Genomic DNA, 27,036 nt, shown 5'->3' on the forward strand with positions numbered 1-27,036 from the left:
TGTTTGTTTTTTGCCTGCCTTACATCCTTTATGAAAGAAGACACTTATACAGTATCTTGCACAACCTCAGGGGATCCCAAAGGGCTTGACAACCAATCAAGCACTTTAGAATAAAAGCAAAATACTGTGGATGCTGAAAATCTGAAATAAAAACAGAGTGCTGGAAATGCTCAACAGGTTTGGCAACATCGGTGGAGAGAAGCAGAATTAATGTTGTATGCGACTTGAAACATAAACTCTGTTTCTGTCTCCATAGAAGCTGTCAGACTTGCAGAGTATTTCCAGCACTTTATTGTTATTTCAGAGGTACTTTGGAAGTGTAGTCACTGTAGTGATGTAGGAAACAAAGTTGTTAATTTGTGCACAGCAAGCTCCCACAAACAACAATGAGATAATGACGAGAATATTTTTTTTAAACATCGATTGAGGGATAAATTTTGGACATAGGTCTAAGGATAATTCCCCTCTTTATTAAAATAGTGTCATGTGATCCTTTATGTCTACCTTAGAAAACAGACCTGAGGCCTTTGGCCTGAGGGCTTTAAGCCTTATCCAAAAGATGCAACTTCAATAGTGCAGCGCTCCCTCAGTACTGCACGGTAATGTCAGCCAAGATCTTTGTCTTCGGGTCTTTGGAGTTGGCATTAAACCTTACTAGAAGTAAGAGTACGATCAACTGAGCCATGGTTGGCGCTCAATGGTTGAGTACAGTTGCTAAATATTTCCTGTTGAATATCTCTCCAATGCATGTGTGATCCATAGGCACCAATGTTATTGCACTATGACATGGAGTTCCCTCTGTATTTGCACCTAGATATACCCTTAAGCTGGGGCACAAACAAACCAATTTGTCTATGAAACCCACTGTTGGAAAGAATCTCTGACCACAAAGCCAGTTATATCCCTAACTCTCAAAAGCATGTATCCTCCAATGGCACTTGCTTGGGGGGAGCAGGTATGCGTCTTTCAACAGTGTCTCCTGCTATGCCTCCAAATCCTGTTGCAATGTCAACTTCTTGGTCTTTCAATTGTATTTTTGAGCATTTTTTAGAAAAATGATCCTGTCTGGAGACCTTCTCTCGATCTTTTATTTCTTTTAATGCATTTATACAGCTTAAACATAAGTCACATTAAATACAGAAAAGATTCCTTATTTACAGGTGCATAAACATACTGTGTTTGATATATATGAATGACAGTTAAATGAATTGAAGCTTAAACTTTCAGACTCAAATAAGAAACATACTCCCAGTTTATATTCAGAAATATGAAGTCAGGATTATAATTATTCCCTCCAATTGTCATTTTCTCCATTCCTCTGTTGAAGATGCTGACTCATGCAGTAGAGTTCTAAGGAATCTAACCACTCTCTGCCACCTCAGACAGACGGTTATACTTCAGATATGAATCCAGATAAAATGTGATAATAGGCTATTCAACTGCAGTGGGCATTCACAATTGCAGCCCCCCCCCCCCCCCCCCCCAACCAATCTGATCCAGAAGTGCACTTTCCTGTAATGATGATCGGACAGCCATCAGGCGCAAGAGCTGTGGCAGGTTGTCCCCTCTCTAACTCCAAGGTACTGAAGCTAATTGTAGCACCCTTACTGCAGTCCAGTTGAGATCAACATAGACAGAGGAGAGAAAGAAGATCTGTTTGATCCAAGTGCACTCTCATAGAAATAGACTGCTGTATTTGTGTGGGTACGTATGAATCTCAATTACAGGCAAACTGAATAATCCCAGTACTAGGTTCAGTTAAAAAGAGATGAAAAATCATTGAATGAACTATGGCAGATGCAACATCAGCATACTTGTAAGATAGTAGTATTGTTAATCTAATGAGCTCAGTTCCAACAACTATATGGCTGGGAAATGAAAAGCCCAACAGGTTATAAATACTTCCAGTAGTACAGTCTGCACTGAAGAATTAATTCGTTACAGCTTCACATGTCATGCTAAATAATATAATTAAGCTTTAGATTGGAATCAATAGTTTTCAGTTACACAAGGAAAAACATTGCCTGCTTGCACACAGTGTCTGCCTGTTCATTGCACAACTCTGTTGTATCTCAAACATAGGTATGTTTCAGTAGATATTCTTAATCCCAATGGTAAACTTTCATTAGGAGGCTGAGCTCCTTTTGGTTTCTCAATTACTTTAGCTGTAATTATATAAACTGTAACATCATCTAGCTTGCAACATTTTGAGAATGTTTGGGTTTTAAAGAATATAATAGTTGGACAATGTCAAAAGTTATATTGCATTTGGATGGATGTGGTTTTAGCTTTCAACTCAAGGCATTCAAATGAGTGCTGGATGGACCTTTGTGCCTTAACTGTTCTCAGCCCAAAACCTCCTCACACCCTGGGTGAACACAGTTTTTAAGTCTGATTCAGGGATAAAATTAAATACTGGATTTGATTAGACTGCAGTTGCCAGAAGATAGACAAATTGTGCACCTTAAAAATCATAACTCATGGCTAGCTTAATGCAAGATCTATGAAGAGTAGGTCAATTAAACCTATTTTTTTGGCAGTTTATGTTCATTTATCTTTTTTTCATTTTGACTGACGAATTACTGCAATTACTTACCAGTCTTTTTTGCTGAAGCTGCTCTCTAAGCACTCTGTCTTCAGGTAAAACATCACACAGAAGGTAGTAGTCTGCTTGTTCCTCTGTCAAACAAAAAATATTTTTGGTTGTTCAGTATTTGTAAAGCTATTTTAGAATTCCATCTTACTTTTGCAATATATTTCTTGGCACAAGAAAATGTGTTCAAAAATCACAAACTTAAAATAAACTATTCATTGGTAAACTTTAAAAAGCACGAATAGTCTCTTTCATATACTTTAAATCTGAAATACTTACCTTCTGAAGCTTGGGAATTGGTTCTTATAACACTACAAAAATCTGTTATTGGTTGCTCAATAAACCTTTTCTTCCAATACAAAACGTACCTTGAAACAAACCAAAAATAAAAATAAGTCACTCTATCATAATATACTATCTTTTTGCCTGTTTAATCAAAATTAAAGTCTCCCTCCCCACAAATCTTAAAAGCTAACTCAGGAAGAGAAAAAATCTTGTGTTCTTGTTGAGACTAAGTTAAAAGCTGATTGGACTCAAGGTATGAAAGCCTGTTTGACAATTCTGAAAGACTGTCTTCTGCTCAAATTAACTTAACTTTGTAGAATAATATTCCCAATTGATTTTGATGATGTGCTGCTATACTATTTAATGAACAATTCATTGTGTAATTCAAGTCTATCTGCAGTATTTTGGGTATTTTTTGGTTTTCCATTTTAATAAGATTTTCAGATTTAAATGTTTTTGTTCACATTTATTTCATTAAAATGTTTAATTTTACTGTTTGCATTACAGTTTGTTTTCTTCAGTGAAAGCTATTTATGGTTACAACTCAAGATAGCCAGGTGGTGAAGGTTAGAACTGAAGCCTCGCTTTTATGCACCTGTAAGCTTTTATTCATACACGTTAGAGGTTGTGGTGGTCGGATTGGAGGTTCATAGTTTCAGCCTGCTCATACTATGTAAATGATCTTCATATCGTAAGCTTTATATTAGCAATGGAGAGTAGCAAGCAAGAATCTAAACTAGAAATTCAAAATTGGAAGAGGGCTAACTTCAATGCGATGAGAGGGGATCTAGCCAGGATAAAATGAATCCCAAGACAGAAAGGAAAAACTGTAACAGAACAATGGGTGATCTTTGAGGAGATGTAGCAGGTATAGGCTAGTTACATTCAAACCAGTGCTTAATGGAAGACAAGGGAAACAGAAAATTGATGAAACTAAAAAAAAAGGGGGTGGTATGATGCATGTCAAGTGAAGTCTTCAAATGAGAACCAGACCAAATACAATAAGTTGAGAGGGAAGTTGAAGAGGAAACTAAGACTGGCAAAGAGAGAATATAAGAATAGAATGGCAGTTAACATAAGAGGGAACGCAAAAATCTTCTACCGGCATTTAACTAGTAAACAGGTAGTAAGAGGCAAGTTGAGACCTATTGAGGACGAAGAGGGTGATATATGCTTAGACACAGAGGACAAGACTAGAATAGTCAATGAGTGCTTTGTATCAATGTTTACAGAGGAAGAGATACTAACAAAGTATCGTTGAATGAGGAGACCATAAGGTGATGGATGAGGTGAAAATTGATAGGCAAGGTGTACTGGAAAGGCTGGCAATGCTTAAGAGGGGGTGAGGCATCTGGTCCAGACGGCTTGCATCCCAGATTGCTGAGGGGAGGTAGAGCTTGCTATAATCTTCCAACCTCCCCTAGATATTGGGGGGTGTGTGCGCGCCATAACATACGTACATATATACCAGTTAGGAGGCCCTCTGAGCCTGCTCTGCCATTCAATATCATGGCTCATCTGAATGTAACCTCAACCGATAACCATTCACCCTTTTGTTAATCAAGAATTCCAAAGACTCACAACCCTCAGAGAAAAAAATTCTCCTATCTGTCTTAAATGAGTGACCCGTAATTTTTAAACAGTGACCTCCTCGTTCGAGAATCTCCCACAAGAATCATCATTTTCTCCACATCCACCCTGTCAAGACCCCTCAGGATCTTAAAGGTTTCAATTAAGTTGCTTCTGATTCTGTTCAGTTCCAGTGGCTACAAGCCTAACCTGTCTAGGCTTTCCTCACAGGACAACCTGCCCATTCCTGGTATTAGTCTAGCAAACCTTTTCTGAACTGCTTCTAATGCATTTACAGCTTTCTTTAAATAAGGAGACCAGTGCTGCACACAATACTCCAAATGTGGTCTCAGCAATGCTCTGTACAACTGAAGCATAACCTCCCTCCTTTTGTAATCAATTCCCCTCACAACAAATGAAACATCCAATAGCTTTCCTAATTACCTGCTGTACCTGCATGCTAACCTTTTGCGATGCATGCACTGGGATACCCAGGTCTCTCTGAATCTCAGAGCTCTGCATTCTTTCACCATTTAGATAAGATTTTTTATTCTTCCTGCTGAATGATTTCACATTTGCCCACATTATCCTGCAATGGCCAGATCTTTATCCGCTTACTTAATCTATCTATGTCGCTTTGTAGCCTCCTTACGTCCTCTTCACAATTTACTTTTCTACCTATCTTGGTGTCGTCAGCAAATATAGCAACCATTCCTTCATCCAAGTCATTTATATGAATTGTAAAAGGTTGAGGCCCCAGCTCTGGTCCCTGTGGCACACCGCTCGTCAAATCCTGCCAACCAGAAGATGACCCATTTGTGCCAACTCTCCGCTTTCCATTAGCTAGCCATCTTCCATCCACACCAATATGTTACCCCCTACATCATGAGCTTTTATTTTCTGCAATAACCTTTGATGTGACATTTTATCAAATGCCTTCTGGAAATCCAAGTACAGTACATCCACCTGTTCCCTTTTATCCACAGCACATGTGACTCCTTCAAAGAACTCCAAAAAATTGGTTAAACATGATTTCCTTTTTACAAAACCATGCTGACTCTGCCTGATTGCCTTGAATATTTCCAAATGTCTTACTATAACATCTAATAATAGCTTCTAACGTACCTATGACAGGTGTTAGGCTAACTGGCCGATAAGTTCCTGCTTTTTGCCTCCCGCCATTTTTGAGTAAAGGAGTTATGTTTGCTATTTTCTAATCTAATGGAACTTTCCCCGTATCTAGGGAATTTTGGAAAATTAAAACCAGTGCATCAACTATCTCACTAGCCACTTCTTTCAAGCATAATATCCACCTGGAGCTGGAGATTTATCAGCCCACAGCCCCAACAATTTGCTCAATTCCACTTTGCAGGTGACTAATTTTCCCGAGCTCCTCCCTCCCTTCCATTTCCTGATTCACAGCTATTTCCGGAATGTTACTTGTTTCCTCTATAATGAAGATCGAAGCAAAATACCTGTTTAATTCATCCGCCGGCTCCCTACTTTCCATTATCAATTCCCCAGACATGCACTCTAAAGGACAAATGCTCACTTTTTTAACTCTTATGTAAAGCTCGATAGAAACTCTGTCCGTTTTTATGTTACTAATTAGCTTACTCTCATACTTTAATTTTCCATCCTTATTAATATTTTTGTCATTCTTTGCTGTTCTTTATATTTTTTCCAATATTCTGATCTGCCACCCATCTTTGCATAATTATATGCTTTTCCTTTCAGTTTGATAGTGTCTTTAACTTTTTTAGTTAACTATGGATGGTGGGCCCTGCCCTTGAAATTTTTTTCATTGGAATGTATATATTCTGTGTATTCTGAAATATCTCTTTAAATGTTTGCCACTGAACTGCTACCCTGTCCCTTAACCTCATTTGTCAGTTCGCTTGAGTTAGATCTGCTTTCATGCCCTCATAATTGTCCTTATTTAAGGTTAAAATACTAGTCTTGGATACACTTGTTTCTCCACCATATTATGATCGCTGCTTCCAAGGGGTGCCTTCACCAGGAGGTCATCAATTATTCCTATCTCGTTGCACAATACCAGCTCTCTGGTTGGCTCCAGAACGTGCTGTTCTAAGAAACTATCCTGAAAACATTCTATGAGCTCATCTACGCTTCCTTTGCCCACCCGATTTTTCCAGTTGATACAGTAGATGAAAATCCCCCATGATTATTGCTGTACCTTTCTGGCAAGCTCCCATTATCTCTTGTTTTATATTCTGTCCTACTGTGTAGTTGCAATGGGGGGGGGGGCGCCTGTACACCACTCCCACAAGTGACTTCTTACCTTTATCATTCCTCATCTCAATCCACTTATGCATCCTGGTTTTCTGAACTTGGGTCATGCCTCTCTATTGTGCTAATACCGTCATTAATGCACAGAACCACCCATCCACCTTTCCCTAACTTCATATAAATATATGGACCACGACCATGGATCTTCCCCCTCCCACAGCAAATTCCTCTCCAGCCCTGAGCAGATGTCCTGACCCCTGGCACGCAACAAAGCCGTCTGGACTCTCGATGTTGGCTAAAGAACATGGTCAATCCCCTTTATTATACTGTCCCCTACTAACACCTCATTGCTTTTTGCTCCCGCCACTTGGATGGCTTCCTGTACCACGGTGCCATGGTCAGTTTGCTCATCCACCCTGCAGCCCCCACTCTCATCCATACAAGCTGAGAGAACCTCAAACGTGTAGAACAATTGCAGAGGCTCACACTCCTGCCCTCTGGGTCCTCTGACCTGCCTCACTCACAGTCACACCCTCCTGTCCCTGGCTATTGACCAAATCAGAAGACCCTATCCTAAGTGGTGTGACTGTCTTCTGGTATAAAGCAACGAGGTAATTTTCTCCCTCCCTGATGTGTTGCAGAGGCTGCAGCTCAGCCTCCAGCTCAATGACTCTGAGCCAAACTTCCTCAAGCCACAAACACTTACTGCAGACACATTTGCCCTGGATCACAATATTATCCAGGAGCTCCCACATGCTGCAGCCTTGACACATGTCCTGCTACCCTTAATGTGTTTTAAATAAGTACTTAATTATATTGATCACTTATTAATGTTGCTTTTGTAAAGAAACTTTTTTCTATTTTTCTTGGACTGTGGCATTAAAATTGGGACCATGGCTTTAAAAACTACCATAGCTGCAGTTGAAAGACAAGTTGCTGGAACAGAATGAAGAATATCTACAACATTGCTATCCTGGAACATAAGAGAACAGGATGATTCCAGAAAGGAGTTCTGGACCAGGGGAAAGTGCCTGATGACAGCATTTTAACTGGCTCCTAACCAGGTGACCAGGGTTTTTTGTGTGGGACGAGTGCAGGCAGAACAGCTCCTAGCCTGCAAAGAGGGAAGACCTGAAATCTCTCTCTCTCGTGTGTTTGTAAGATTCCAGCAATTCTGCCATAATAGCTAGCTGGCTATCCCTCACATCTCTGTAACCTGCTTTCTCTGAAAACCCCTGTCGAGAAGAAAAGGGGAAAAATCGCCAGTGGGGACAGTGAAAAGCAAGTTTTTCAACCAGTGAACCACAGGTTGAAAGTGCTGGGAAACCATCTTGTGTCATCAACAACAAACTACAAGGATCTGGAAGACGTCAGTCAAAATCAACCCATCTAATCCTGTACTCCAGATTGATGCTATTGAACTGTTTTATCCCACCATTAAAATCCATGTTTTGAGTCGCGTGTGTGAGTATATGTATAGAGGTTGAAGAAGGGGTGGAGTTTAAGTTATTGAGTTATAAGTTAGCAGTTCATATTTCTTTCTCTTGCCACTCATTATAGACAATTTGTTCAATAAACAGTTACTTACTTACTAAGTTTACAAACCTGGTGCTCATATTCTGATAACCTAAATTAAACAGTTAGGTATAATTGGGGCAATCTGGTGGTTTGGTCAAACTTTCCACATTTGTTGTGGTTCGGGGAGCAATGGGCTTGATAATACAGCGCACCATCTCCATTGAGTCTTGACACTTTCTGATACATTTCATTAACTTTACCAACAAATTGTGTACTAATTTAAACCTGAGGGATAGAATAGATACTCACCAAACAGCTAGCTCCTTTCCCTGTAGTAGAGCAAGAACCAATTCCCATGGGGTGATAAAGATTGAAAGAGGAAACGAATAACTCCTTCCCCCATCCTTCGCCAGACTCCCCTCTCACCAAACTCCAAGTCTTCACTCAGTTAGTCAGCTGCACTCCATTTGCCAAGGCTGCACTAAAGACCCCTGAATTTATAGTCAACTGCAGATTGGGGCGTGGCAAATATAACACTTTATTCAAGAAAGGGTGCAAGGGCAATCCTAGCAACTGTTTAACAGTTTAACAACAGTGTTGGGTAAGGTTTGAGATAACAATAATCAGGGAGCAAAAATAACACGCACTTGGAGCGGTGCGAGTTAATTAAGGAGAACCAGCATGATTTGTAAAACGCAGATTGTGCTTGACTACTCTAATTTAATTTTTTGATGAAAGGTTGATGAAGGGAATGCAGTGGATGTTGTCTACATGGATTTTTAGTAAGAAATTGACAAAGTGTCATATAAAAGGTGGTTAACAAAATTGAGGCGTATGGAATAGGAAGGTCACTGCCAGCTTGGATTAAAAAAAATGACTTACAGGCAAAAAAGTGAGTTGTGGTAAATGGTTGTTTTTCAGAATGCAGACAGTGGTGTTCACCAAGGTTCAGTGCAAGGACCACTGCTTTTATTTTTATATACTGCATATAAATTACTTGGACACTGGAATACAGAGTAAAATTTCAAAATATGCCAAACTTGGACGTATGGCAAACAGGGCGGTACCACTGATTGCAGTAGTACATTGACAGGCTAGCAGAATGGACAGAGAAGTGGCAGCTGAGTTCAACACAGAGGAGTGTTATGTGATGCATTTTGGCAAAAGGGATAGAGAGGCAAGAAAGCCTTAGTGGCACAGTTCTAAAGAATGTGCAGGGACGAGAAACTAGTTTCAAGAGATCAAGTTTAAAAAAAATAATAGTTATATAAAGCTAAATCCAATGTAATTTGAACCTAGGGCCTGGGGCCATGCCAGAAACAGAAAATATTGGAAACACTCAGCAGGTCAGATATGAAGGACAGGATTTTACATTGAAAATAACAGTGAGGCTAACAGCACTCACTTTAATATGCAGTAAATCAGACAGCAACATCTGGAATATGCACACGTACAGTTAAATGCAGGCATCTGGAAATTGAGGTCCAAATTATCCAGCTCCTCCACAGGCTGCGAGAACAGAACTTGGCTGGTGTACTCAGCATTGAAATCAATGTAAGAGCATAAGATGTGGTAGCTGCCAAACATAGCAGAAAAAGCTAGAACTGTTGCATTCAGCTATAAGTGAATTTTTAACATTGTGATCAATTGTGATCAATCATAATTACTGATGAATAACTTCCATGGCACAAAAAATTAAATTTTATAATTGTGGAGTCTCACTGTTTCAGAATTTAATTAGTGTTGGAGACTTTTATTCAAAAAACTTTTTTTTTAGATATCTGGCTGAGAATCATGATGGTTATGGAGCCTGTTATTGGATCAGCCAGACTGGAAGGTAAACATGAAAAGATAAAAATGTATGCTCTGAGGTGCAATATGTTGTACTTGGAAAAAACTTTGAGGCTAAATGATGAATCGATGATTCAAAAGGAATATTTTTTAAATTTCTGTTCTCCATGCAACCTAACTGCAAATACTTATTTGAGAGGTAGGAGAGCCACCCAGTGACTGACTGGAAAGACAAACATTGAGCAGCTGCAGGACATTCTGAAGAGGGAGATGAATAGCCAGAGGTCGTGGTCCATATTGGTACCAACAACATAGGTAAAAAGAGGGATGAGGTCCTGAAAGCAGAATATAGGGAGCTAGGAAATAAATTAAAAAGCAGGACCTGAAAGATAGTAATCTCAGGATTACTCCCAGTGCCATGTGCTAGTGAGATCAGGAATAGGAGAATAGACCAGATGAATCTGTGGCTGGAGGAATGGTGCAGAAGGGGGGGTTTTAGATTCCTGAGGCATTGGGACCAATTCTGAGGAAGATAGGATAAGCTGAATGGGTTGCACCTCAGCAGGACCGGGACTAATATCCTCGCACTAGTACTGTGGGGAAGGGTTTAATCTAGAGTGGCGGGGGGGGTTGGAAACGTAAGCGGAGAGACACAAGAGAGGGAAACAAAGATAGGAATGAAATACAGAAAAGTAGAAAGCAAAAAAATGGAAGGCAGAGGAAACAGGGCTAGCAGCAAATAAGGCCATAATACAAAAAACATGTAAAATGTTAAAAAGACAAGTCTAAAGGCACTGAATCTGAATGCATGGAGCATTTGCAATAAGGTAGACTAATTAACAGAGCAAACAGATGTAAACAGATAAGATATGATTGTAATTACAGAGACATGGCTGCAGGGTGACCAAGGCTGGGAACTGAATATCCAAAGGCACTCAATATTTAGCAAGGACAGGCAAAAAGGAAAACGAGATGGGGTGGCTTGTTAGTTAAGGATGAAATCAGTACAATAATGAGGGGGGATATTGGCTCAAAAAATCTAGGTGTAGAATCAGTCCGGGTGGAGCTAATAAGCAACAAGGGGCGGAAAACATTAGTGGGAGTTGTTTATAGGCCGACAAACAATAGTGGTAAGGTAGGGGATGGCATTAAACAGGAAATTAGAGATGCATGTAACAAGGGTGCTACAATAATCTTGGGTGACTTTAACCTACGTAGACTGGGCAAACCAAATTACCAATAACACTGTGGCGGATGAATTCCTGGAGTACGTTGGAGATGGTTTTTTGGACTAGTATGTTGAGGAACCAACGAGAGAACAGGCAATTCTGGATTTGGTACTGTGCAATAAAAAGGGGTTAATTAATAATTTTGTTGTGCGGGGTCCTTCAGGGAACAGTGACCATAACATGATAGAACTCTTCATTAGTATAGAAAGTGAACTAGTCCGATCTGAAACTCAGATCCTCAATCTAAGCAAAGGAAACTACGAAGGTATGAGGTGTGAGTTGGCTAAGATAGATTGGGGAACTTCATTAAAAGGCATGACGGTGGATAGACAATGGCTAATATTTAAGGAACGAATGTATGCATGGCAACAGTCATACATTCCTTTCTGGCACAAAAAGACACCAGGAAAAGTGGCCCAACCATGGCAAACAAAAGAAATTAAGGACAGTATTAGATCCAGAGAGGAGTCATATAAAGTTGCTAGAAAAATGTAGCAAGCCTGAGGATTGGAAGCAGTTTAGAATTCAGCAAAGGAGGAGATTGATTCAGAGGGGAAAAATAGAGTCTAAGAGTAAACTTGCATGGAACATAAAAGCAGACTGTAAAAGCTTCTGTAAGTACGTAAAAAGAATAAGATTAGTGAAGACAAACGTAGGTCCCTTACAAGAGAGGACCTGGAAATGGCAGAGCAATTGGACAACTACTTTAGTTCTCTCTTCACGGGAGGAAGACCCAAGTAACTTCACAGAAATGCTCAGGAACCAAGCGAGGAGGAGGAATTGAAGGAAATTAGCATTACTAAAAAAAGATAGTGCTGGAGAAATTAATGGGACTGAAAGCCAATAAATCCCCAGAGCCTGATAATCTCCATCCCAGGATAATAAAGGCGGTGGCCATGGAAATAGTGGATGCATTGGTTGTCATCTTCCTAAAGTCTGTTCATTCTGGAACAGTTCCAGCAAATGTAACTGCACTCTTTAAAAAAAGAGGGATGGAGAAAACGGAATTACAGACTGGTTAACTTACATCAGTCCTGGGGAAAATGTTAGAGTCTATTATAAAGGATGTGATAACAGGCCACTTAGAAAATATCAATGGGATTAGACAAACTCAACATGGATTTATGAAAGGGAAATCAGGTTTGACAAACGTACTGGAGTGTTTTTTGAGGACGAAACAAGCAAAATAGATAAGGGAGAACCAGTGGATGTGGTGTATTTAGATTTTCAGAAAGCTTTTGATGAAGTCCCACACAAGAGGTTAGTGTGTAAAATTAAAGCACATGGGATTGGGGGTAATATGTTGGCATGGATTGAGAATTGGTTAGCAGACAGGAAACAGTGGGTAGGAATAAATGGGTCTTTTTTGGAGTGTTAGGCGGTGACTAGTGGGGAACCGCAGGGGTCAGTGCTTGGGCCCCAGCTATTCACAACACATATCAGTGATTTGGATGAGGGAACAAAATGTAATATTTCCAAGTTTGCTGATGACATGATACTTGGTGGGAATGTGAGTGGTGATGCAGATGTTAAGAGGCTTCAAGGTGATTTAGACAGGTTGAATGAGTGGACAAATACATGGCAGATGCAGTATAATGTGAATCAGTATGAAATTATCTACTTCGGTAGGAAAAACAGAATGGCACACTATTTAAATTGTGATAGATTGGGAAATGTTGATGTACAAAGGGACTTGGCTGTCCTTGTACACCAGTCACTGAAAGCAAGCATGCAGGTACAGCAAGCAGTTAAGGCGGAAAATGGCACATTAGCCTTCATTGCCAGAGGACTTGAGTACAGGAGCAGAATATCTTACTGCAGCTGTACAGGACCTTGGTGAGACCATACCTGGAGTATTGTGTGCAGTTTTGGTCTGCTTGCCGAAGAAAAGATATACTTGACAAAGAGGGAGTACAGCGAAGGTTCACCAGACTGATTCCTGGGATGGCAGCATTGTCGTATGGGGAGAGATTGGGTCGACTAGGTGTGTATTCACTGGAGTTTAGAAGAATGAGAGGGGATCTCATTGAAACGTATAAAATTCTGACAGGGCTGGACAGACTGGATGGAGTGATGATGTTTCCTTTGGCTGGGACGGTCTAGGACAAGGGGTCACAGTCTCAGGGTACAGGGCAGGCCATTTAGGACTGAGATGAAGCTCAGGGTACAGGGTAGGCCATTTAGGACTGAGATGAGGGGAAATTGCTTCACTCAGAGGGTGGTGAACCTGAGGAATTCTCTACCACAGAAGGCTGTGGAGGCCAAGTCACTGAATATATTTAAGAAGGAAATAGATAGATTTCTAGACTCTAAAGGTGTTAAGGGGTATGTGGAGAGAGTGGAGTATGGAGTTGAGATAGAGGATCAGCCATGATCACATGGAATGGTAGAGCAGGCTCGAAGGGCTGAATGACCTAGTCCTGCTCCTATTTAATTTGTACACACAGAAACATAGAAAGAGTATGGAAAATGCATAATGCCAGTTGTCTGCCAATTGCAAAATTTTGTTTCTGTATAGTAACGGGACCAGTATACAGATATATGTAAGTGAGCTCGTAAGCAAGTGTTATACTATTTGCACACCCAGATCATAATATTACAATTTCAATTACTGCTCCTTTTATTGCTATATTTAAGTCACCCCTACGCCCAACCTGTTTGAATTGTCATCTGAATTGCTTCGTCATAGGGGTGCTTGTACACACTCTTGTCAGCTAAATCAATTTCAAGGAATCTAAATACAGTAAATTGTCACGTGAAACAGAAGTGTCACATGAGAAATAATGTCTTGGTCAGAACTGCAAGTAAATAGAATCTTGGGAAAAGAAATAAGACCCACAGGATGAATAATGCTGCTCTTTGGGGCTGTTAAACAGATTTGCACCAGGCGTTAGAAGCAATCTACAAAGCTAACTGCCGATCACAAAAATCAGCAGATACTATAGGTGAATAATTTAATACAACCTGGTGCATAAAATGGACACGTGCTGGTTGCATGTTCCAGTGTAAAGGATCAAATTCTAGGCATTGTGACAGAAAATTAAGTGCATTTTTCCGAGGATTCAAGCTACCTCAGGGTTAAGGTAAGATCCTGGAAACTCCTCAAAACAATAAAACTTTACTTAAAGCCAGCATTTAACATCTGTAGTTTGCTGTGTGCCCACCATTTTTTGTTATTTATCTAACTATCTGCATGCCACGGGTTAAAACCTAATTAAGAATGTGAACTCCAATTCAGTTTTGAAAGTTATTTCTCTTGTAATTATCTTGTCTAACATGCTCATTTATTTTAAACCCATCAGGAAAATTATGTTAACTAACCAACCAACAAGGTGTTCAACAGGCAGCAGCAGTACAACTCTATGGAACCTGTCCATTGAAATAGAACAGAATTTATTTGTTTGGATTGAAGTAGGGCATTAGCCCAGCAGAAGGCCACAATGGAGTACACTTTACTTCTAGAAATAAGTACATTTTTATACATGTCTATATTGTTTCAACATATCCAATAATATGCACAGTATTGGTTCATTAAAGTTGTTGTTTGCAAATAGGTTGTGCAATACCATGACTTAAACCTCAAGTATGTGGCTGAAGGACAAAGCCCCGTATTTTTGAAAAGCAAAAGAAAGTTTTTTTAAAAATAAATTAGTTTCAAAGCACAAAGTAGCTCACCAATGTAGGACTAGCATCTTCTCAATGTTCCTAAACTTCAGTGCATAAATAAATGTTATTGCTTAGCCTCAGTTCCTATTTTCCACAGCATTGAAATACAGAGAAAATGAAGGTCCTAACCGAGTGATCAGCCACCTTGCGGTGAAGCATTTATAAGTGAATTTGATTTTAATTTTAAATTTTCAGCTTAATAATTTCCTTTCAGAAAACATTATTACTGCCTGTACCTCATCCTTTTTGTTTATAAAAAGGAATCTAGAATATCTACAAAACTTTAAAAATTTAGTTTCCAATCTAAGACTGCGTAAGAAAACATGCCAAATGTATGAAAGAAATAATTAAATGACTGCCTGCATCAGATACTGCTAGTTGCTTAAATTTCAGAAAAATCGTGAACACATTGGGGTAGCAAGAAATAAGGTTTTGTGAAAGGTTTTGTGGTTCATATTTATTTCCATGTATTTTGTAGATTTCTTGTGATATTGTATGTGGGTAGCCAGGGGTCTAGAACAGTTTCTGATATTCACAACAACGCTGTTCCAGAATTTCGGGTGGATAGTTACTCTCAGATGTTTCACTCAAACTGGGGATCAAAGTGGTCTCCCAATCATGATGATGCAACTTCCACATCAGTAATAGCCAAGACTGCTTTTCTCTTTTAGGTTCTGAAAACTGACTGGCCCTGCACTAGTCCAAGAGCATCCTTAAATAAAAAAAATACAACACTGGGTTTTGCTCTCTGCCACCAAGTGTACTTAAATCTTTCCTTTCCCTCCACTTTTACTTCCAACAAGTGCAAGGAGCTCAAGGATGTCTTCATCATTGGAACTGAGACCATCACTACAATTTCCTCTTCTGCTTCCCCTTTCTCACCACACCAGCCTCCCCCAACATCCTCCTGCCCAAGTTCTGTACTTGCATCTTTCTTTAGTTCCTCTCCTATCCTCTTGCATATCCTCTCTGAGCTTATCTTGCCAATGTGATGCATCTCTACCACTTTCAACTCCATTTCCATTAAACTGGCTATCCAACTTCCCTTCCTGCCCACCCAACTATCCCTCATTCCAGCAGATATTGTAAATTCCACCCCCCCTCTCTGGCCACAATCTCAGGTTGAAGCAGGTTGTTTGTAACCTCAGTATCCTATCAAGCACCAAGCTGAGCTTCAGATTTTATAGTCTCCAAATCACAAAGATCACATACTTCCACCTCCATTACATAACCAGCCCCATTCCTGCCTTAGCTCATTTTCTGTTGCCACCCTCATCCATGCTTGTTGTCTCCAGAGATTACTATCCCAATGCTCCACCATCCATAAACTTGAGCTCTTCTAAAACCATGCTGCCTGTGTCCTATCATGAAACAAGTCCCTATCACACCTCTGTGCTTGCTGGCTGAAATGTGAGGCACTGGGGGTGCCAGCCAATGTAAAATTCTCAACCATGTGTTCAAATCCTTCCCCATCTCCATAAACTTCTCCAGCCTTATAATCATGGCCACCTAACCCCAGAAGACAGCATTGTTCCAACTTGGGCCTCTTGTGCATCCACCTCTCTGTTCACCAGACTCTTGGCAATCATACCTTCAACCATTTAGGCTCTAAGGTCTGTGATTGCCTCCCTGAACCTCTCTGCTTCTCCACCTCTTTCTTCTCCTTTCCAGTCTTCCTTAAAACATTTTTCTTTGACCAAGCTTTTTGTCACCCATACTATCATCTCCTAAAGCTGTTGATTCTTGTTCGATTACACTTTTGTGAAGCATCTTGGAATATTTATCTACATTAAAAGTGTGACATAAATGCAAGCAGTTGTTGAAACTAAACAGGGATCTAAACAATCTTACAGCAAATACTCTATGGGGTAGATGTGTTGGAGACAGGGAGGAGAATATTTGACAATTGAAATGTCTTTCAATTTGGTTTCCTGCAGTATGTCAGTGATCGTGGTAGACACATAATTACACAAATTTAAATATTTGACAGGATTTGATCTGCAGTGTTTATCCTTCTATGCAAAGGATCCAGCATATAGGATACCAAAATGCTGTAACTTAGAGTTTCTTTTGTAAGTATGCAAATATTTTTTCCTGTCAATTTAAAAAACCCAGTTTTTAGCCCAGGGTATTATTAGAAGAGAAAACAAAATGGGTATGAAACACATTACTGCTGCTGCACGCCCCCCCATGCCCAGTAATATATGACTAATTTGCCCACATGTACTGTTGCAGTGTTTCTCCATCAATGTGGTTAGGGGGATTTGAAAAATTCTATACATTCATAAAGCTTTGTGCACATCACATGGGAGGATTAAAAATTATATAGGCCATCCCCATACTTACGTCAGCAGAAAAGCCTTGTACTGGAATAAAAGCATTATATGGGGACATTTAAATGAACTTCAGTTGCCTTTACTTTTTCAGGCTCAATTGCTTATCATGATTGAACAAAGTTATAGTATCCTTATAACAGGTCTTTGGTGATTTGCACAAAGGTTAATTCCTCCATACTAGGCGGGCCTTATAGATTGTCAGCTCACTTCTTTCTTGTACATATCAGAAACAAGTGAACTGTATAACTTTGTAATCTGCAAAATATTTGAAGTGAAACTTATATCTCCACTCCTATTCAAGGCACAGAAATGTGCATTTACTCAGCATCATGCAAAAACACAGCGAGCACATGAATGAAATGTAAATCTTCAAACCTTCTAAAATCAACAATGAGCTTCACATCAGCTATCACCAGTTTGTGTTCAATAATCAAATGCCCAAGTAGCTTTTCCTGCTCTTCTGCAGGATAACAATCTTCACAAAATATGCAAGGTAACGCCAGGGAAGTGAACCCATCAGCAATGCAACACGGAGACTCTGGCAAGGAGAGGGGTTCCAATATCCAGTCTTTTTTTCCTGAAAACCATACAAAATTCACTGTAGTAGTTAAATGAATAACACTTTCAATCTGCACCTTTCAGCTCTTTTGTTTATTTATAGTTCTATCTGCTGGAAGAAAAAATTTGCAACTTTTTGATCATGTGGGTTCAGTCCCACTATCATAACTGCGAAATGCATTTGAGCGCAGCAAAGCCTAGGGTGGATGCTGACTCCTGCTCCAAGTGACAGGAGGTGCCTGATGTCAGCACTGACAGAGACACTTTAGAACTTTTCCGTTCATAAGACACATCATGGACTGCCTTCTGAATGTGGCAAGTGATTTCTCTTTGCCATGTTGATGAGCGAGGAACATTTTGCACTCTAAGAGTGAGTAAATTTGTTTCATTAACACGAGGTATTTAGGTATATAGTTTATTTTTAAAGTTACAGTAAGCATTTAATAATTTGGAAATGTTCAGTGAACAATTTGTTTTTGAAAGTTAGAATGTCTCCACAGCTATTACACTTTACATAAGAACATAAGAACTAGGAGCAGGTGTAAGCAATTCAGCCCTTCGAGCCTGCCCCGCCATTCATTATGATCATGGCTGATCTCATTTCGACCTCAACTCAAATTTCCCGCCCTCTCCCCATAGCCTTTCAACCCATTACTAATTAAAAATCTGTCTATCTCCTCCTTAAATTTATTCAGCGTCCCGGCATCCACTGCACTCTGAGGTAGTGAATTCCACAGATTCACGACCCTTTGAGAAAAGGAATTCCTCCTCATCTGTGATTTAAATCTACCACCCTTAGCCTAAAACTATGGCCTCTCATTCTAGAATGACCCAGAAGGGGAAACATCCGCTCCACATCTACTTTGTCTATCCCCTATAGCATCTTATATACCTCAATTAGATCTCCTCTCATCCTTCTAAACTCTAGCGAGTATAGGCCTAACTTGCTCAATCTCTCCTCATAAGAGTAGCTAAATGTGAAACCCCTGTGTTTTGTACATGTGCAGTAGAAACACATTAATAATGATTTAACAAGACTCTGGAAAGTATGTTTATGATGTCAGTGTATACATGTTATTTTATGTTATTCCGGGATACCACCTCCCTCTCCATTTTCTTCCACAATCCGTTTATAAAATAAACCAACAAAGCTGCCAAATGGAAAACAAGTCTAGTTAGTCATAAAAATGCAACTAATAGGATAAAGATAAATTTGTCTTCCGTAAAAGGTTTCAGAAAAAGGCAGAAAATTAGAATTTGAGAAGATAGTTCTAGTTAAAGAGCTATCATTGGAAGATGACAGACAGAATAGCTTCCTATAAATTCTGATTTTGATCATTTTAAAAAATGTCTGAACAATTTTCTCTGCTCTTCCCCTCCTGAAGATGTTAACTCTTTGCTGGACTATTGTTCCATGGGAAGCCCTTTAGTATGTTGCACTAACTGGTCTTATTCATCAACAAGAGAGAATCAGTAGGCTATTTGACCATTGGCTATTAGAGTTGAGCCTGATTCTGCCTTCACTTTACATTTCTATTTCCAGCAAATGTCGTGATTGCAATCAAAGAAAATTGACTATTTCCTCACCTATTAAAACCAAGACACTTAGGACAATTATAGCAGTTTTACAGCTGGATCAGTGAACTCAGCAACTGGAATTGCATCATATCCTCCCTGGTCTGTATGACACAGCTCCCCATTGAATTATCAGATAATATTTGTAAAATAAATGTCCTTGTGAAAATCAGACCATAAACAACAGTGAGACAAAATAAAAATAAGGTTTGCTTCAAGTCCATTGAAATAAACTATGTTACATGGGTATATATAAAAGTAGGTTGTATTTTGGTATCTGTATTTACTTTGCCAATCCTAATTCCAAATTTGGTTGGAGATAAATGACTAATATTAAAGGCTCTATTAAGGAAGGGGCACTCCGTAACGCCCATGTGAATTTATCTCAGATATAGTTGCAGCATATTTGGACTCAAAGTATTGTTTTTTTTTTTAAAAAAGCAAACCAGGGAGCCCATACTTTTCACATTCATTCAAAATGCCTCCAGCTCTTTGGCATGGGGGCGGGGAGGGGGGGCACGCGCGCGTGCGCTCAGGCTGAAGGCGTGATGTTATCAGTTTGAAACTGGATGATTTCCAATTCAACTTGAGGAATATTCTGGGACTCTGAAATGTATCTCTCCCTTTCTCTCCTTCCAATGAAACTGGATTGTGCACAAACTTTTCTTCAAACGCCAAACACTCACTACTCTTCACAGGTTTTGCCATGCTCTGGCTGCTAAACTGACCCTTTGTGTCCAGTGAATTCAGTGTTGCAATTCTCAATTATCTCACATTCTATTCTGTCAAGTCACCCTGCAGCATTGTCATTGATTGTATTGGTGGCTGATACAGAAACTGACTGGGAGCAGAATGAAAAAACTTATCCATAATAATGGAAATTGAGATTCATACTTTTAACTGCACTGGCACGAAAGCAACTGAAATCTGTCAAAACATTAGATTGATACAAAATCTAATAGATGACCAAGGAATGAGACTGTTGAAAATTATACATTTGGAAACGCAGATGATATTCAACACCGTATGCAAGCTGATCAGAAATTAGAAAAGAGAGCAAATGAGTCTGGAAGGCACAATATTATAGGCCAGTTAAGGCACAGGGGTGTTTGGCAAGTTTGGATGGTATTTATTTTAATGTAAGGAGTCTGACAAATAAGGCAGATGAGTTGAGGGCACAAGTTAACACATGGAAGTATGAAACAAAAAATAAAAATGCCTGGAAAAACTCAGCAGGTCTGACAGCATCTGCGGAGAGGGATACAGTTAACGTTTCGAGTCCGTATGACTCTTCAATATAACTAAGGAAAAATAGAAAAGAGATGAAATATAAGCTGGTTTAAAGGGGGGATGGGACAAGTAGAGCTGGATAGAGGGCCAGTGATAGGTGGAGATAGCCAAAAGATGTCATAGACAAAAGGACAAAGGTGTTGAAGGTGGTGATATTATCTAAGGAATGTGCTAATAGGTGAGATTAAGGGTAGAAAGCAGGACGAGCAAGGTACAGATAGCCCTAGTGGGGGGAAGGGATCGAAATAGGCTAAAAGGTAGAGATAAAACAATGGATGGAAAAACATTTAAAAATAATGGAAATAGGTGGGAAAAGAAAAATCTATATAAATTATTGGAAAAAAGGGGGATCGGAAAGGGGGTGGGGATGGAGGAGAGAGTTCATGATTTTAAATTGTTGAACTCAATATTCAGTCCAGAAGGCTGTAAAGTGCCGAGTCGGAAGATGAGGTGCTGTTCCTCCAGTTTGCGTTGAACTTCACTGGAACAATGCAGCAGGCCAAGGACGGACATGTGGGAATGAGAGCAGGGTGGAGTGTTGAAATGGCAAGCGACAGGGAGGTCTGGGTCATGCTTGTGGACAGACCAAAGGTGTTCCGCAAAGCGATCACCCAGTCTGCGTTTGGTCTCTCCAATGTAGAGGAAACCACTTTGGGAGCAGCGAATGCAGTAGACTAAATCGAGGGAAGTGCAAGTGAAATGCTGCTTCACTTGAAAGGAGTATTTGGGCCCTTGGACGGTGAGTAGAGAGGAAGTAAAGGGGCAGGTGTTGCACCTTCTGCGGTTGCATGGGAAGGTGCCGTGGGAGGGGGTTGAGGTGTAGGGGGTGATGGAGGAGTGGACCAGTGTGTCCCGGAGGAAACGATCCCTGCGGAATGCCGCCGGGGGGTGAAGGGAAGATTTGTTTGGTGGTGGCATCATGCTGGAGTTGGCGGAAATGGCAGAGGATGATCCTTTGAATGCGGAGGCTGGTGGGGTGATAAGTGAGGACAAGGGGGACCCTATCATGGTTCTGGGAGGGAGAGGAAGGTGTGAGGGCGGATGCGCGGGAGATGGGCCTGACACGGTTGAGGGCCCTGTCAACCACCCTGGGTGGAAAACCTCGGTTAAGGAAGAAGGAAGACATGTCAGAGGAACTGTTTTTGAAAGTGGCATCATCAGAACAGATGCGACGGATGCAAAGAAACTGAGAGAATGGGATGGACTCCTTACAGGAAGCGGGGTGTGAGGAGCTGTAGTCGAGGTAGCTGTGGGAGTCGGTAGGCTTGTAATGAATATCGGTGGAAAGTCTATCACCACAAATTGAGACAGAGAGGTCAAGGAAGGGAAGGGAAGTGTCAGAGATGGACCATGTGAAAATGATGGAGAGGTGGAAATTGGAAGCAAAATTAATAAATTTTTCCAGGCCCAGACGAGAGCATGAAGCAGCACCAAAGCAATCATCGATGTACCGGAGAAAGAGTTGTGGGAGGGGGGCTGGAGTAGGACTGGAACAAGGGATGTTCCACATACCCCATAAACAGACAGGCATAACTGGGGCCTATGCGGGTACCCATAGCCACACCTTTTATTTGGAGGAAGTGAGAGGAGTTTAAGGAGAAATTGTTCGGTGAGAAAACAAGTTCAGCCAGACGGAGGAGAGTAGTGGTGGATGAGGATTGTTCGGGCCTCTGTTCGAGGAAGAAGCGGAGAGCCATCAGACCATCCCAGTGGGGGATGGAGGTGTTGAGGGATTGGATGTAAATGGTGAACAGGAGGCGATTGGGGCCAGGGAACTGGAAATTGTTGATTTGATGTAGGGTGTCAGAGAAATCACGGATGGAGGTGGGAAGGGACTGGACAAGGGGAGAGAGAATGGAGTCAAGATAGCAAGAAATGAGTTCCATGGGGCAGGAACAGGCTGACACGATTGGTCTGCCGGGACAGTCCTGTTTGTGGATTTTGGGTAGGAGGTAGAAGCGGGCCGTCCAAGGTTGGGAGACTGAATTTGGAAGCTGTGGAAGGAAGATCTCCAGAGGAGATGAGGTCAATAACAGTCCTGGAAACAATGGCTTGATGTTCAGTGGTCCAAGGGGAGGTAGGAGAAAGTGTCTGCGGGTTGACGCTCAGCCTCTGCGAGGTAGAGGTCAGTGCGCCAGACAACAACAGCACCACCCTTGTCAGCAGGTTTGATCACAATGTCAGGGTTGGACCTGAGAGAACGGAGTGCAGCAAGTTCAGAGAGACAGGTTAGAGTGGGTGAGAGGAGCAGAGAAATTGAGATGACTGATGTCACGCCGACAGTTCTCAATGAAAAGATCAAGAGAAGGTAAGAATCCAGAGGGAGAGGTCCAGGTGGAGCGGGAATATTGGAGGCGGGTAAAAGGATCCGTTGAACAGGGAGAGGACTCCTGCCCAAAGAAGTGAGCACATGGAAGTATGATGTCATTGCTGTCACAGAGACATGGTTGAGAGAGGGGCAGAATTAGCAGCTCAATATTCCAGGACTTTGGGTCTTCAGGCGAGACAGGGAAGGAGGTAAAAGAGGACAGGGTATTGTAATATTGTTCAAGGAATCAATTACAGCAGTAAGGAGGGATGACATCTTAGAAGGGTCCTCAAATGAAGCCATATGGGTAGAACTGAAAAACAAAAAAGGAGCAATCACATTGCTGGGAGTGCACTTTTGGTCCCCAAACAGTCAGAAATAGAAGAACAGATAGGTAGGCAAATTTCAGAGAAGTGTAAAAATAATAGGGTAGTAATAGTGGGGGATTTCAACTTCCCCAACATTAATGGGTTAGTCATAGTGTGATAGGTTGAGACAGAGCGGAATTCTTAAAATGCATCCAGGAGAGCTTTTTAAGCCAGTACGTAGGTGGTCCTACAAGAGAGGGGGCAGTCCGAGACTTAATTTTAGGGAATGAAGCCAGGCAAGTGGTAGAGGTATCAGTGGGGGAGCATTTTGCAGATAATGATCATAACTCAGTTAGATTCAAGGTTGTTATGAAAAAGGTCAAGGATGGGCCAGAAATCAGAGTTCTAAATTGGGGGAAGGTTGATTTTAATAAGATCAGATATGATTTGGCCAGAGTGGACTGGGAACAGCTACTTTTAGGTAAATCTGCGTAAGAGCAATGGGACTCATTCAGGAAGGAAATAGGGAGAGTACAGGGCCAACATATTCCAGTAAAGACAAAGGGTGGGGCCGACAAATCCAGGGAGCCCTGGATGTCAAGGGATATTATTGGATAAAGAGAAAAAGGGAGGCTTGTGGCAGATATTGAGGGCTCAAAACAGCAGAAGCCCTAGAGGAGTACAGAATGTGTAAGGTGGGGGGAAACCTAAAAAGGAAATTAGGAGAGCAAAAAGGGGGCATGAAAATACATTGGCAGGTAAAATAAAGGAAAATCCAAAATCCATTATTTTACAAGTACATTAAGAGTAAGAGGATAACCACGGAAAGAGTAGGGCCCGTTAAGGAGTGGTAATTTGTGTGTGGAGCCAGAAGGCATAGGTAGTGTTCTAAATGAATACTTTGTGTCGGTGTTCACAAGTGAGAGGGACGACGTGGGTATGGAAGTCAGGCAGGATGACTGTGATATAATTAAAGGAATTAGCTTAGAAAGGGGGGAGGTTCTAAGTGGTCTGGCAGGCTTCAAAGTATATAAATCTCCAGGCCTGGATGAAACGTATCCCAGGTTGCTGAGTGAGGCAAGGGAGGAGATAGCAAGGGCATTGGCAATAATTTTCAATACCTCTCTGGCCACAGGAGAGGTGCCAGAGGATTGGAGGACAGCCAATGTGGTACCGTTATTCAAGGAAGGAAGGGATAGACCAGGGAACTACAGGCCAGTCAGTCTAACCTCAGTGGTGGGGAAGCTATTGGAAGCAATTCTGAAGGACAGAATTAATCAAGGACATTCAGCATGGTTTTGTTAAGGGGAGGTCATGTCTGACCAATTTGATTGAATCTTTCGAAGAGGTGACCAGGTGTGTTGATGTGGGCAATCCATTTGACGTAGTCAATCCATTTGACGTAGTCTACTTGGACTTCAGCAAGGCTTTTGAGAAGGTCCCGCATGGGAGACTGAAAATGAAAGTAAGAGCTCATGGGATCCAAGGCAATTTAGCAAATTGGATCCAGAATTGGCTGAGTAGCAGGAAGCAGAGGGTGATGGTTGAGGGGTGTTTTTGTGACTGGATGCCTGTGTCCAGTGGGGTTCCATAGGGATCGGTGTTGGGTCCCTCGCTGTTTGTGGTATATACAAAGGATTTAGACTTGAATGTAGGAGGGTTGATCAGTAAGCTCACGGATGACACGAAAATTGGTGGGGTGGTAAAAAGTGAGGATAGCTTTAGATTATAGGAGGATATAGACTGGCTGATCAGTGGCAAATGGAATTTAATCCGGATAAGTGTGAGGTGATGCACTTGGGCAGGACAAACAAGGCACAGGAATACACGATGAATGGTAGGACCCTGGGAAGTACCAAGGATCAGAGGGACCTTGGTGTGCATGTCCACTGGTCCCTCAAGGTAGAGGGACAGGTAGATAAGGTGGTTAAGAAGGCAAATGGGACACTTGCCTTTATTAGCTAAGGCATAGAATATAAGAGCAGAGAGGTTATGCTGGAACTGTATAAAACGCTGGTTAGGCCACAACTAGAGTGTTGCGTGCAGTTCTGGAATCTGCATTAGTAAGGATGTGATTGCACTAGAGTGCAAAGGAGATCTACCAGGATGTTGCCTGGGCTGGAGAGTTTTAGTTTTGAGGAGAGATTGGATAGACTGGGGTTATTTTCCCTGGAGCAGAGGAGATTGAGGAGGGGTACATGATTGAGGTGTATAAAATTATTAGGGGCATAGATAGGGTAGACAGGAAGGAGCTTTTCCCCTTGGTGGAGGGATCAATAACCAGGGTGCATAGATTTAAGGTAAGGGGCAGGAGGTTTTGAGGGGATGTGAGAAAGAATTTTCTCACCCAGAGGGTGGTGGGAATCTGGAACTCAGCCTGAAAGGGTGGTAGATGCAGATGCCCTCATAACATTTAAGAAGTATTTGGATGTGCACTTGCAATGCCATGGCATGGCATACAAGGCCTAGTGCTGGAAAGTGGGGTTAGAATAGTTAAGTACTTATTTGACCAGCACAGACTTGATGGGCCAAAAGGGCTTTTTCTGTGCTGCAGACCTCTATGACTGTAAGTCAGGCACACAGGAGCTTCTGTGACTTTTAGAATTCTCTGCCCCAGCAAACAGTGGACACTCAGTCATTGCGTATATTCAAGGCAGACATTAATAAATATTTGGATAAGAAAATTCAGGGATATGGGGATAGTGCAGCAAGGTGGAATGGATGTAAAAGACCAATCATAATTAAACTGAATGGCAAAACAGGATCTAAGAGCCAAATTATCCACTCCTGCTTCTATTCCATATGCTCTTTCTGTCGTGGACTCCAAACATATTCTTTGAACACCGAATGAACCCCTGATACTGGGACGTAATCGTCTTGAACTGTAGGATATTCATCCCTAGCCCACCTTGGCTGGGTTGTGGCGCTCCCCACATCAACCTTCCAACCCTCAACAGCACAATAACCACGTGGCCTCTAGGATATCCGACTACCTTAGTCTATGGCAGGCCAATCAACCACGTTTGCAATAGAGTGAAACCTCTTTTACTTTAGATGTCTAACTTCTCATGCTTTAAAAGGAGTCATAGCTCCCCATGTGTAAATGGACTGACCTTTCCCCTATACTGGCTGCCGCCATGGTTTAATGATATTGAAAGAAACAAGTTAACCACACCGCGGCTGTTAACCCCCTTCCCTAACATAACAAATGACTAAAAATATACATTGTAGAATTTCCCCACCTGCTGCGGCTGCCATGCCCACCGCCGCCATCACACCACCCCAAAGATAACTCGGAGGAGGAGGAACTTCCGCCAGGAAACCATAACAACCGTTTTGCAGCCAATCATTTTACGGCAGGTAGCGACGCAGTACCTTTCGCGCTGTGAACCGGGAAGGTTGTAGTTCACGGCGCCGCCTTCACCCAGGGTCGGCCGAGAGTTTAGGACGACATCTCCCACAGGCCCTCGCGCCGCCCCGCCCATCGGTCCCACCGAACTACAGCCCCCATAACACTCCGCGGCCAAAACACACAACTCTGGACTCCAACTCCCAGACGCCCCCTCGGCTGCCCGGGTTGCTGCCCGTCCAGAGGCTGAACAATGGTCCCGCGGAGCAACTGCTCAATAACTGGGGCGCGCTAGGGGACAAGTTTTCTTGTTGGGCAGAACATATGTGCTCATCGCGTATCTGTCTCGACAATGTGGATACCGACAGACAATGAGAAGTACGGTGTGGGTGAGTGAATTGCCGGCTGACT

General features: G+C 41.6%; 2 protein-coding genes across 4 annotated transcripts in view; one reads left to right on the forward strand and one right to left on the reverse strand.

Annotated features, from left to right (window-relative positions):
- The window catches only part of znf277 (zinc finger protein 277), a 70,045-nt gene extending 43,384 nt beyond the window's left edge, over positions 1-26,661 (reverse strand). Inside the window, exons 1-5 of one of the 2 annotated variants that reach the window (XM_078568088.1) lie at positions 26,519-26,587; positions 17,613-17,814; positions 14,557-14,604; positions 2,873-2,961; positions 2,597-2,679 (exon numbers count right to left, since the gene is read on the reverse strand). In XM_078568088.1, coding sequence (XP_078424214.1) covers positions 2,597-2,679; positions 2,873-2,961; positions 14,557-14,604; positions 17,613-17,814; positions 26,519-26,549 — 453 coding nt within the window. In that variant the 5' untranslated portion in view covers positions 26,550-26,587. Of the gene's footprint in view, positions 1-2,596; positions 2,680-2,872; positions 2,962-14,556; positions 14,605-17,612; positions 17,815-26,518 lie in introns of both variants that reach the window. The other variant, XM_078568090.1, reaches the window with a different exon arrangement.
- Positions 26,662-26,842: 181 nt separating this feature from the next.
- LOC144696600 (dedicator of cytokinesis protein 4-like) overlaps positions 26,843-27,036 on the forward strand; it is a 391,455-nt gene continuing 391,261 nt past the window's right edge. For both annotated transcript variants that reach the window (XM_078568091.1, XM_078568092.1), the window contains exon 1: positions 26,843-27,014. In XM_078568091.1, coding sequence (XP_078424217.1) covers positions 26,978-27,014 — 37 coding nt within the window. In that variant the 5' untranslated portion in view covers positions 26,843-26,977. The remainder of the gene's footprint in view (positions 27,015-27,036) is intronic.

Source organism: Cetorhinus maximus, chromosome 22 (genome assembly GCF_964194155.1).
Source record: "Cetorhinus maximus chromosome 22, sCetMax3.hap1.1, whole genome shotgun sequence".
NCBI classification, from domain to species: Eukaryota; Metazoa; Chordata; class Chondrichthyes; order Lamniformes; family Cetorhinidae; genus Cetorhinus; species Cetorhinus maximus.